The following is a 13704-nucleotide window of genomic DNA, read 5'->3' as shown; positions in this document are numbered from 1 at the left end:
TATTGTTCTGTAATGTGTAATATTTTATAATAATAAAAGCTAAATCCAACAATGCCACTGCTGGGTATATATCCCAAGGAAATGAAATCAGTATGGCAAAGAGATATCTGTACTTCTATGCTCATTGCAGCACTATTCAGAGTAGCTAAGATGTAGAATCAACCTAGGTGTTCCTCAGCCGATGAACAGATAAAGAAAATGTATACATGCACAACTGAATATATTCAGCCTTAAAAAAGAAGAAATTCTTGTCATTTGTGACAACATGGATGAACCTGGAGGACGTCATGTTAAGTGAAATAATTCAGGTACAGAAAAACAAATATTACATGATCCCAATTATATGCAAAATCTAAAAAAAACTGAACTCAGAAGTAGAGAGCAGAATGGTGGTTGCTAGGGGCTGGTGAGGGAGGGGAGATGCTGGGAAAAAAAGGTAAAGTTCGAGTTGAATGTCAATCTTTGAACGATCCTCCAATAACTCATGAGTATTATGATTGGATGTCACTAAAAGCCCATAGTTTCTACCCTAGTGAAAATAACAAATAGGCAAGAGCCTTGCACTCTTTGAAGTGATCACTCACTTATAACCATGGAATTTGGCTAAGGGCTATGGATTAAAGGAAAACTCTTTGACCAAGTAAGCCATGCCAGTTTAGGGTCCTAGACTGTTCAGAAAATCATGTGGGCTAGAAAATGTGGAGTTGTCAGAAAGTTGTCTAATAGCTTCTGCAGTAGGAAATAAATGGGAGGAAAAATAATATTTTGCTCACAAAATGAAAGACAAATTTGAAACCAACCAACCAGCCAACAAACCAATCTTGTCTGGTTTCTGTCTGTTGTTAGGTATCCTTGCAACTAAAAGAATCACAGTAGCCCAGAGTGGAAGCCATCTCTAATGCTGATAGCTCACAAAAGCAAAAATGGAAAGCATTTAATTAGTACAAATCATTCTTCTGGGAGGGAGCTGCCTTTGATATCCCTGATGAGCCTCAGGGCATGGGTGCAGAGGCAGATATGACGCTTTGTAAAAGAGGGAGAAGAATTTGGACGTGGGGTGGTATCCTACGGCAAGAAGATAGATGAAGAACTGTGAGAGAAAGAAAAGGTGGTGAACAAGATGGCTTTGTGCTCTGCAACAGATTTCTCCCCATGACCACTAAAATTTCCAACAGAGTTTGCAATAGATCATGAAATGCTTAGTGTAATTAAAATTGTTTTAGAAACTAGTGAAAAATGTGAATTTTATATCCTGGTTGACTTGGGCAAAACAAAGATAGAGGATGTAGACAGAGAGTACCTGACCCAAGTCCTGAACGATTAAAATTAAGTATGTGTGGCCAGGGGTGGTGGCTCACGCCTGTAATCCCCAGCATTCTGGGAGAACAAGGCAGGAGGATTGCTTGAACTGAAGAGTTCGAGACCAGCCTGGACAATATAAAGCGACCTTGTCTCTGCAAATAATTTAAAAATTAGCTGGGCATGGTGGTGAGTGCCTGTAGTCTCAGCTAGTCAGCAGGCTGCAGCAGGAGGATCACCTAGGCCTGGGAGGTTGAGGCTATAGTAAGTTGTGACTATGCCACTGCACTCCAGCCTGGTGGGTGGATCATTTTAGGTCAGGAGTTTGAGATCAGCCTGACCAACATGATGAAACCTCATCTCTATTAAAAATACAAAAATTAGCTAGGTGTCATGGCACAAGCCTGTAATCCCAGCCACTTGGGAGGCTGAGGCAGGAGAATCGCTTGCACCCAGGAGGCAGAGGTTGCAGTGAGCTGAGATCATGCCACTGCACTCCAGCCTGGGTGATAGAGTGAGACCATGTCTCAAAAAAAAAAAAAAAAAAAAAGAAAGAAAGAGAAGAAAAGAAAGGAAATTAAGTTTGGATATATAAGGTGTTGGGAAGAGACACTAAGGATATTTCTCCTTCAATACAAGGGACAAGAAGAATTTCAGTTATGTCTAGTGTGTATGTGTATTTGTGTATATAAGTAATTAAATGGGATCATATCATACATGCTGTTGTTTCTCTTTTTTAGAGGGACTCTTGCTCTGCCGCCCAGGCTGGAGTGCAGTGGTGTCATCTCAGCTCACTGCAACCTCTGCCTCCCAGTTTCAAGCAATTCTCCTGTCTCAGCCTCCTGAGTAGCTGGGACTACAAGTGCACACCACCACACCCGGCTAATTTTTGTATTTTTGTAGAAATGGGGTTTCACCATATTGGTCAGGCTGGTCTCGAACTCCTGACACCAGGTGGTCCACTCACCTAGGCCTCCCAAAGTGCTGGGATTACAGGTGTGAGCCACCATGCCCAGCCTACTGTTTTATAATATAGTATTTGTCACTCAATAACATATTATGAGCAATACTGATACTTATTTAACCAAGGCCTTTTTGTTGAATTTTAATTGTATTACTAACCCTCACCCCCAATTTTTCACTATCCTAATGAATGCTTCACTGAATATTTTGAGGCTAAATCTTGGTTTACCCACATGATTATCTACTTATGATATGATGTTTTTTAACCTAAGTTTGAAAAATGTCTAGTGAGTTATCCTGGGGGCTAAATCTTACTCAAATGCTTCTAAATAAGTATTTAGAATATTATATTATAATATGTGTATTAGTCAGCATTCTCTAGAGGGACAAAACTAACAGGATAGATGTATATATAAAGGGGAGTTTATTAAGGAGTATTAACTTACACAATCATAAGTTCCCACAATAGGCCATCTGCAAGCTGAGGAGCCAGGAAGCCAGTCTGAGTACCAAAGCTGAAGAATGTGGAATCTGATGTTCAAGAGCAGGAAGCATCCAGCATGGGAGAAAGATGTAGGCTGGGAGGCTAAGCTGGTCTAGTCTTTTCACATTTTTCTGCCTGCTTTATATCCTGGCCACACTGGCAGCTGGTTAGATGGTGCCCACCAAGATTAAGGGTGGGTCTGCTTTTCCCAGCCCACTGACTCAAATGTTAATCTCCTTTGGCAACACCCTCACAGACACACCCAAGATCAACACTTTGCATCTTTCGATCTAGTCAAGTTGACACTCAGTATTAACCATCACAATATGATATATAATATTTAGAATATTCTCAAGTGTAGAGCAGCTTGCTGCACTTCACAGGTGCAACACACAACAGCAAGAAGATTCTAACTTTCTAAATAATTCACATCAAAAATATCCATTAATCCATTAATCATGGATAGTCCTAATGTACCCATACTCACATGAAAAGTTACCAAAAAACAGTTCCTCTGTACATGGACAATCTTTGCTCTTTCATATATTTAAAGTACTTTGGGAGGAGATAAAAATTTTTAAATTACTACAAACAAACATATTATTGGTCAATGAAAAATATCCTTTTGAAAAATTCTATATTTCTCACACATATTTTAAATATTAACTAAAAATGAAACGTAATTATAATCTAAAAGTCATTACTTCTGCCTTCTTACCTGTTTTATCTTGCTCAGGAATTCATTTTTTTCATCATTAGATGTATCATCCAGTTTTTCTTTGTTATCTGTGAAAAAACACCTATGAACAAAGGAAGCCAAACAGATTCATATAAGAACATACTTTCGAATTTAAGCCAAGATGGCCGAACAGGAACAGCTCCAGTCTACAGCTCCCAGCATGAGTGATGCAGAAGACGGGTGATTTCTGCATTTTCAAATGAGGTACTGGATTCATCTCACTGAGGCGTGTCGGGCAGTGGGTGCAGGACAGTGGGTGCAGCCCACCGAGCGAGCGTCGAAGCAGGGCGAGGCATTGCCTCACTTGGGAAGCACAAGGGGTAACAGAATTCCCTTTTCTAGACAAGGGAAGCCTCAACAGACAGCACCTGGAAAATCGGGTCACTCCCACCCTAATACTGCACTTTTCCAAGGGTCTTAGCAAACAGCACACCAGAAGATTACATCCCGTGCCTGGCTCGGAGGGTCCAACGTCCATGGAGCCTCGCTCATTGCTAGCACAGCAGTCTGAGATCAAACTGCAAGGTGGCAGCAAGGCTGGGGGAGGGGCGCCCGCCATTGCTGAGGCTTGAGTAGGTAAAGCAGCCAGGAAGCTTGAACTGGGTGGAGCCCACCGCAGCTCAAGGAGGCCTGCCTGCCTCTGTAGACTCCACCTCTGGGGGCAGGGCATAGCCAAACAAAAGGCAGCAGAAACCTCTGCAGATTTAAATGTCCCTGTCTGACAGCTTTGAAGAGAGTAGTGGTTCTCCCAGCATGGAGTTTGAGATCTGACAACAGACAGACTGCCTCCTCAAGTGGGTCCCTGACCCCCCCCAAGTAGCCTATCTGGGAGGCACCCCCCAGTAGGGGCAGACTGACACCTCACACGGCCGGGCACCCCTCTGAGATGAAGCTTGCAGAGGAATGATCAGGCAGCAACATTTGCTGTTCAGCAATATTCGCTGTTCTGCAGCCTCTGCTGCTGATACCCAGGCGAACAGGGTCTGGAGTGGACCTCTAGCAAACTCTAGCAGACCTGTAGCTGAGGGTCCTGATTGTTAGAAGGAAAACTAACAAACAGAAAGGACATCTGCACCAAAACCCCATCTGTACATCACCATCATCAAAGACCAAAGGTAGATAAAACCACAAAGATGGGGAAAAAACAGAGCAGAAAAGCTGAAAATTCTAAAAATCAGAGCACCTCTCCCCCTCCAAAGGAACACAGCTCCTCACCAGCAACAGAACAAAGCTGGATGGAGAGTGACTTTGATGAGATGAAAGAAGGCTTCAGAAAATCAAACTTCTCCAAGCTAAAGGAGGAAGTTCGAACTCATCGCAAAGAAGCTAAAAACCTTGAAAAAAGATTAGACAAATGGCTAACTAGAATAACCAGTGTAGAGAAGTCCTTAAATGACCTGATGGAGCTGAAAACCATGGCACGTGAACTATGTGACGAATGCACAAGCTTCAGTAACTGATTCGATCAACTGGAAGAAAGGGTATCAGTGATTGAAGATCAAATGAGAGAAATGAAGGAAGAAGAGAAGTTTAGAGAAAAAAGAGTAAAAAGAAACGAACAAAGCCTCCAAGAAATATGAGACTATGTGAAAAGACCAAATCTACGTCTGATTCGTGTACCTGAAAGTGTCAGGGAGAATGGAACCAAGTTGGAAAACACTGTGCAGGATATTATTCAGGAGAACTTCCCCAACCTAGCAAGGCAGGCCAACATTCAAATTCAGGAAATACAGAGAACGCCACAAACACACTCCTCGAGAAGAGCAACTCCAACACACATAATTGTCAGATTCACCAAAGTTGAAATGAAGGAAAAAATGTTAAGGGCAGCCAGAGAGAAAGGTCGGGTTACCCACAAAGGGAAGCCCATCAGACTAACAGCTGATCTCTCGGCAGAAACTCTACAAGCCAGAAGAGAGTGGGGGCCAATATACAACATTCTTAAAGAAAAGAATTTTCAACCCAGAATTTCATATCCAGCCAAACTAAGCTTCATAAGTGAAAGAGAAATAAAATACTTTACAGAAAAGCAAATCCTGAGAGATTTTGTCACCACCAGGCCTGCCCTAAAAGAGCTCCTGAAGGAAGCACTAAACATGGAAAGGAACAACTGGTACCAGCCACTGCAAAAACCTGCCAAATTGTAAAGACCATTGATGCTAGGAAGAAACTGCATCAATTAACGAGCAAAATAACCAGCTAACATCATAATGACAGGATCAAATTCACACATAACAATATTAACCTAAAATATAAATGGGCTAATTGCTCCAATTAAAAGACACAGACTGGCAAATTGGATAAAGAGTCTAGACCCATCAGTGTGCTGTATTCAGGAAACCCATCTCACCTGCAGAGACACACATAGGCTCAAAATAAAGGGATGGAGGAAGATCTACCAAGCAAATGGAAAACAAAAAAAGGCAGGGGTTGCAATCCTAGTCTCTGATAAAACAGACTTTAAACCAACAAAGATCAAAAGAGACAAAAAAGGCCATTACATAAGGATAAAGGGATCAATTCAACAAGAAGAGCTAACTATCCTAAATATATATGCACCCAATACAGGAGCAACCAGGTTCATAAAGCAAGTACTTAGAGACTTACAAAGAGACTTAGACTCCCACACAATAATAATGGGAGACTTTAACACCCCACTGTCAACATTAGACAGATCAACGAGACAGAAAGTTAACGAGGATATCCAGGAATTGAACTCAGCTCTGCACCAAGCAGACCTAATAGACATCTACAGAACTCTCCACTCCAAATCAACAGAATATACATTCTTCTCAGCACCACACCACACTTATTCCAAAATTGACCACATAGTTGGAACTAAAGCACTCCTCAGCAAATGTAAAAGAACAGAAATAATAACAAACTGTCTCTCAGACCACAGTGCAATCAAACTAGAACTCAGGATTAAGAAACTCACTCAAAACCTCTCAACTACATGGAAACTGAACAACCTGCTCCTGAAAGACTACTGGGTACATAATAAAATGAAGGCAGAAATAAAGATGTTCTTTGAAACCAACGAGAACAAAGACACAACATACCAGAATCTCTGGGACACATTTAAAGCAGTGTGTAGAGGGAAATTTATAGCACTAAATGCCCACAAGAGAAAGCAGGAAAGATCTAAAATTGACACCCTTATATCACAATTAAAACAACTAGAGAAGCAAGAGCAAACACATTCAAAAGCTAGCACAAGGCAAGAAATAACTAAGATCAGAGAAGACCTGAAGGAGATAGACACACAAAAAACCCTTCAAAAAATCAATGAATCCAGGAGCTGGTTTTTTGAAATGATCAATAAAATTGATAGGCCACTAGCAAGACTAGTAAAGAAGAAAAGAGAGAAGGATCAAATAGACGCAATAAAAAATGATAAAGGGGATATCACCACTGATCCCACAGAAATACCAACCATTATCAGAGAATACTATAAACACCTCTACGCAAATAAACTAGAAAATCTAGAAGAAATGGATAAATTCCTGGACACATACACCCTCCCAAGACTAAACCCGGAAGAAGTTGAATCCCCGAGTAGACCAATAACAGGCTCTGAAATTGAGGCAATAATTAATAGCCTACCAACCAAGAAAAGTCCAGGACCAGACGGATTCACAGCTGAATTCTACCAGAGGTACAAGGAGGAGCTGATACCATTCCTTCTGAAACTATTCCAATCAATAGAAAAAGAAACCAACAAACAACCCCATCAAAAAGTGGGCAAAGGATATGAACAGACACTTCTCAAAAGCAGACATTTATGCAGCCAACAGACACATGCAAAAATGCTCATCATCACTGGCCATCAGAGAAATGCAAATCAAAACCACAATGAGATACCAGTTAGAATGGCGATCTCACACCAGTTAGAATGGCAATCATTAAAAAGTCAGGAAACAACAGGGGCTGGAGAGGATGTGGAGAAATAGGAACACTTTTACACTGTTGGTGGGACTGTAAACAGTGTGGCAATTCCTCAAGAATCTAGAAGTAGAAATACCATTTGACCCAGCCATCCCATTACTGGGTACATACCCAAAGGATTATAAATCATACTGCTATAAAGACACATGCACATGTATGTTTATTGTAGCACTATTCACAATAGCAAAGACTTGGAACCAACCCAGATGTCCATCAATGATACACTGGATTAAGAAAATGTGGCACATATACATCATGGAATACTATGCAGCCATAAAAATGATGAGTTCATGTCCTTTGTAGGGATATGGATGAAGCTGGAAACTATCATTCTCAGCAAACTATCACAAGGACAGGAAACCAAACACTGCATGTTCTCACTCATAGGTGGGAATTGAACAATGAGAACACTTGGACACAGGAAGGGGAATATCACACACTGGGGCCTATTGTGGGGTGGGGGTAGGGGGGAGGGATAGCATTAGGAGATATACCTAATGTAAATGATCAGTTAATGGGTGCAGCACACCAACATGGCACATGTATACATATGTAACAAACCTGCACGTTGTGCACATTTACTCTAGAACTTAAAGTATTTTAAAAAAAAGAAAAAGAAAAAAAAGAACATACTTTCCAGGAAAGTCATATTTACTTATGAAATCAAAAAGTTCCAGTTCCCATCTCCCCATGTAACATATTTATGTATGTATTTATCAAAATATGCAAAAATGTGTACTTCTTTGACTGATGAATTAGTATTTTATTTATTTATTCTTTCACTTAAGAAGCAATTATTGAACACATACGATGCCAGATATGTTTCAGATACTAGGGATACAGCATATGCAAGGTCCCTACCCTCATGAAAACTACATTCCATAGAGGGAGCAGGAGATAAGCAAGTTATCAAAAAATAAGTAATATATCTCAGATACTATTAAGTGCTCCAAAGAACACAAAGTAGGATGAACCATAAAAGGATCCTGGGAGCAAGAATGCAGCTCTAGATAGGTGGTCAGGGAAGATCTTTTTGGGATGACCTGTGAAAGACCTGAATGGTAAGACGGAGCCAGCCACATGAAGATCTGAAGGAAGAGCTTTTCAGGTGGAAGAAACATCAGGTGACAAGACAGAGGTAGGAAAAAGCTTGGTGTGTTCAAGGAAGAAGGATGGTGAGGCTGGAGACATAGACTGGAACTAGATCATGGAGGGTGTTAAGGTCAGGCTAGAAGTTCAGATTTTATTCTGAAGGGAACAGGGGAAGATTATTTAAGCGGAAAGAGCAACATGAACCTATGGACATCTTGTAGGGATGACTCTGGTTACTTTGTGGAGAAAGACAACTGTGGAGGAAGATCATGTAGAAGGCTCTGCTGGTGATCCACAAAAGATCATGGCTGTTCAGGCTAAAGCTACAGTGGTGGCAGTGGTAAGAAATAGATATATTCAGCATGTATTTTGAATATGAAGGCAATAGGACGTGACTTTGGATTTGGCTGGAGTAAGAGTTGAGTCAGGGTTGGGTAGTGAGGAAAGCAGAAATGGTAGATGGCCCCTGGGCTTTTGACTAGACTAACTAGGTAAATGGCAGTGCCACATTAACTGATAATGGAAGACTGTGGGAAGAGCTGTTTCAGGAAGGTGAGAAATCAAGAGTCTGTTCAGGACATGTTATATGTATAAAGGACAGATATATAATAGACATCTTCCAAGTGGAGAGGTCAAGTAAGGTGTACAGTATCTGCATTTAGAACACAAGTCATTGAGGTAAAGAAAGTATTTAAAGCCAAGAGAGTGAATAAAATCACATAGGGAGGGTATGAGCAGAGAATAGTGAAGGACCGAGAACTTGAAATTTAGAGTCGTGAAAAAGAATTGGAACAACTAATGGATCCTAAAAAAGCAGCAACCAGTGTGAACAGTGAAATAAGAAAACATGGTATTTAGGAAGCTAAGTGAAAGAAGGTGGAAGTGATAAACTGTCAAATTCTATTATTAATTTGAAAACTTTCAGGAATTGACTAGACCACTAAAGTTTAACAGGATGGAAGTCATTAGTAATTGTGGCAATTCTGAAACCATGTTAGCCCAAAAAAGCAACTATAGTCTTCATACCCTCATACACTTTAGCGGCAAGGATATATTCTAGGCCACAAATTGGATATCATTTAACTTTCACATTTCTCACGTGCTGAAAACCAGTTGAATGCCAAAGAAACACCATAGCATTTAGAAAGGTAGGCATTGGATTCACCTTTATCTGGTTAATCACACTGGATATCAATGATAAGAAAGAACAAGGATCAAACTACAGCGCCTCCTGTGGATCTATGGAGCATTTGAGTTACTCTTATTTGTCCAAACACACATGGAATTTAAACTTATGGTTGAGTGATTTTGTTTTCCTCAGCATTTTGAATTCAAAATAGATAACAGGGCTATTAAACGGCTTGCAAGTTAAAGACTTAATGAAGGAAAAAGAAGGGTTAAAGATTGACAGCTTTTAAGAGAGTAGTGGTTCTCCCAGCACGCAGCTGGAGATCTGAGAACGGACAGACTGCCTCCTAAAGTGGGTCCCTGACCCCCCGAGCAGCCTAACTGGGAGGCACCCCCCAGTAGGGACAGACTGACACCTCACTCAGCCAGGTACTCCTCTGAGACAAAATTTCCAGAGGAACAATCAGACAGCTGAATTTGCGGTCCATGAAAATCCGCTGTTCTGCAGCCACTGCTGCTGACACCCAGCAAAACAGGGTCTGGAGTGGACCTCTAGCAAACTCCAACAGACCTGCAGCTGAGGGTCCTGTCTGGTAGAAGGAAAACTAACAAACAGAAAGGACATCCACACCAAAAACCCATCTGTACATCACCATTATCAAAGACCAAAAGTAGATAAAACCACAAAGACGGAGAAAAAACAGAGCAGAAAAACTGGAAATTCTAAAAAGCAGAGCACCTCTCCTCCTCCAAAGGAACGCAGTTCCTCACCAGCAACGGAACAAAGCTGGATGGAGAATGACATTGACGAGTTGAGAGAAGAAGGCTTCAGATGATCAAGCTACTCCAAGCTACGGGAGGAAGTTCAAACCAACGGCAAAGAAGTTAAAAACTTTGAAAAAAAAAATAGATGAATGTTTAACTAAGATAACCAATGCAGAGAAGGGCTTAAAGGAGCTGATGGAGCTGAAAGCCAAGTTTCGAGAACTACGTGAAGATTGCAGAAGCCTCGGTAGCCGATGCAATCAACTGGAAGAAAGGGTATGAACGATGGAAGATGAAATGAATGAAATGAAGCGAGAAGAGAAGTTTAGAGAAAAAAGAATAAAAAGAAACCAACAAAGCCTCCAAGAAATATGGGACTATGTGAAAAGACCAAACCTACGTCTGATTCGTGTACCTGAAAGTGACGGGGAGAATAGAACCAAGTTGGAAAACACTCTGCAAGATATTATCCAGGAGAACTTCCCCAACCTAGCAAGGCAGGCCAACATTCAGATTCAGGAAATACAGAGAATGCCACAAAGATACTCCTCGAGAAGAACAACTCCAAGACACATAATTGTCAGATTCACCAAAGTTGAAATGAAGGAAAAAATGTTAAGGGCAGCCAGAGAGAAAGGTCGGGTTACTCACAAAGGGAAGCCCATCAGACTAACAGCTGATCTCTCGGCAGAAACTCTACAAGCCAGAAGAGAGTGGGGGCCGATATTCAACATTCTTAAAGAAAAGAATTTTCAACCCAGAATCTCATATCCAGCCAAACTAAGCTTCATAAGTGAAGGAGAAATAAAATACTTTACAGACAAGCAAATGCTGAGTGATTTTGTCACCACCAGGCCTGCCCTAAAAGAGCTCCTGAAGGAAGCACTAAACATGGAAAGGAACAACCAGTACCAGCCACTGTAAAAACATGCCAAATTGTAAAGACCATCAAGGCTAGCAAAAAACTGCATCAACTAACGAGCAAAATAACCAGCTAACATCATAATGACAGGATCAAATTCACACATAACAATATTAACTTTAGCCGGGCACGGTGGCTCACGCTTGTAATCCCAGCACTTTGGGAGGCCGAGGCGGGCGGATCACGAGGTCAGGAGATCGAGACCATCCTGGCTAACAAGGTGAAACCCCGTCTCTACTAAAAATACAAAAAAATTAGCCGGGCGTGGTGGCGGGCGCCTGTAGTCCCAGCTACTCGGAGAGGCTGAGGCAGGAGAATGGCGTGAACCCAGGAGGCGGAGCTTGCAGTGAGCCGAGATTGCGCCACTGCACTCCACCTGGGCGACAGAGCAAGACTCCGTCTCAAAAAAAAAAAAAAAAAAAAAAAAAAATATTAACTTTAAATGTAAATGGGCTAAATGCTCCAGTTAAAAGATACAGACTGGCAAATTGGATAAGGAGTGAAGACCCATCAGTGTGCTGTATTCAGGAAACCCATCTCACGTGCAGAGACACACATAGACTCAAAATAAAGGGATGGAGGAAGATCTACCAAGCAAATGGAAAACAAAAAAAGGCAGGGGTTGCAATCCTAGTCTCTGATAAAATAGACTTTAAACCAACAAAGATCAAAAGAGACAAAGAAGGCCATCACATAATGCTAAAGGGATAATTCAACAAGAAGAGCTAACTATCCTAAATATATATGTACCCAACACAGGAGCACCCAGATTCAGAAAGCAAGTCCTCAGTGACCTACAAAGAGACTTAAACTCCCACACAATAATAATGGGAGATTTTAACACCCATTAGACAGATCAACGAGACAGAAAGTTAACAAGGATACCCAGGAATTGAACTCAGCTCTGCACCAAGCAGACCTAATAGACATCTACAGAACTCTCCACCCCAAATCAACAGAATATACATTTTTTCAGCACCACACTACACCTATTCCAAAATTGACCACATAGTTGGAAGTAAAGCTCTCCTCAGCAAATGTAAAAGAACAGAAATTATAACAAACTGTCTCTCAGACCACAGTGCAATCAAACTAGAACTCAGGATCAAGAAACTCACTCAAAACCACTCAACTACATGGAAGCTGAACAACCTGCTCCTGAAAGACTACTGGGTACATAATAAAATGAAGGCAGAAATAAAGATGTTCTTTGAAACCAACGAGAACAAAGACACAACATACCAGAATCTCTGGGACACATTCAAAGCAGTGTGTAGAGGGAAATTTATAGCACTAAATGCCCACAAGAGAAAGCAGGAAAGATCCAAAATTGACACCCTAACATCACAATTAAAAGAACTAGAAAAGCAAGAGCAAACACATTCAAAAGCTAGCAGAAGGCAAGAAATAACTAAAATAAGAGCAGAACTGAAGGAAATAGACACAGAAAAAACCCTTCAAAAAATTAATGAATCCAGGAGCTGGTTTTCTGAAAAAATCAACAAAATTGATAGACCGCTAGCAAGACTAATAAAGAAGAAAAGAGAGAAGAATCAAATAGATGCAATAAAAAATGATAAACGGGATATCACCACTGATCCCACAGAAATACAATCTACCATCAGAGAATACTACAAACACCTCTATGCAAATAAACTAGAAAATCTAGAAGAAATGGATAAATTGCTTGACAAATACACCCTCCCAAGACTAAACCAGGAATAAGTTGAATCTCTGAATAGACCAATAACAGGTTCTGAAATTGTGGCAATAATCAATAGCTTACCAACCAAAAAGAGTCCAGGACCTGATGGATTCACAGCTGAATTCTACCAGAGGTACAAGGAGGAACTGGTACCATTCCTTCTGAAACTATTCCAATGGATAGAAAAAGAGGGAATCCTCCCTAACACATTTTATGAGGCCAGCATCATCCTGATACCAAAGCCTGGCAGAGACACAACCAAAAAAGAGAATTTCAGACCAATATCCTTGATGAACATTGATGCAAAAATCCTCAATAAAATACTGGCAAACCGAATCCAGCAGCACATCAAAAAGCTTATCCACCATGATCAAGTGGGCTTGATCCCTGGGATGCAAGGCTGGTTCAACATACGCAAATCAATCAATGTAATCCAGCATATAAATAGAACCAAAGACAAAAACCACATGATTATCTCAATAGATGCAGAAAAGGCCTTTGACAAAATTCAACAACCTTTCATGCTAAAAACTCTCAGTAAATTAGGTATTGATGGGACGTATCTCAAAATAATAAGAGCTATCTATGACAAACCCACAGCCAATATCATACTGAATGGGCAAAAACTGGAAGCATTCCCTTTGAAAACTGGCACAAGA

General features: G+C 40.9%; 1 protein-coding gene across 3 annotated transcripts in view; it reads right to left on the bottom strand.

Annotated features, from left to right (window-relative positions):
• Positions 1–13704, bottom strand: part of CCDC175 (coiled-coil domain containing 175) — an 83834-nt gene that overhangs the window by 44823 nt on the left and 25307 nt on the right. For all 3 annotated transcript variants that reach the window (XM_058429854.1, XM_058429852.1, XM_058429853.1), the window contains one exon: positions 3465–3546. In XM_058429854.1, coding sequence (XP_058285837.1) covers positions 3465–3546 — 82 coding nt within the window. The remainder of the gene's footprint in view (positions 1–3464; positions 3547–13704) is intronic.

Source organism: Hylobates moloch, unplaced genomic scaffold (genome assembly GCF_009828535.3).
Source record: "Hylobates moloch isolate HMO894 unplaced genomic scaffold, HMol_V3 SCAFFOLD_16, whole genome shotgun sequence".
In the NCBI taxonomy this organism is placed as follows: domain Eukaryota; kingdom Metazoa; phylum Chordata; class Mammalia; order Primates; family Hylobatidae; genus Hylobates; species Hylobates moloch.
This window is presented reverse-complemented; position numbering and strand designations above follow the sequence as displayed.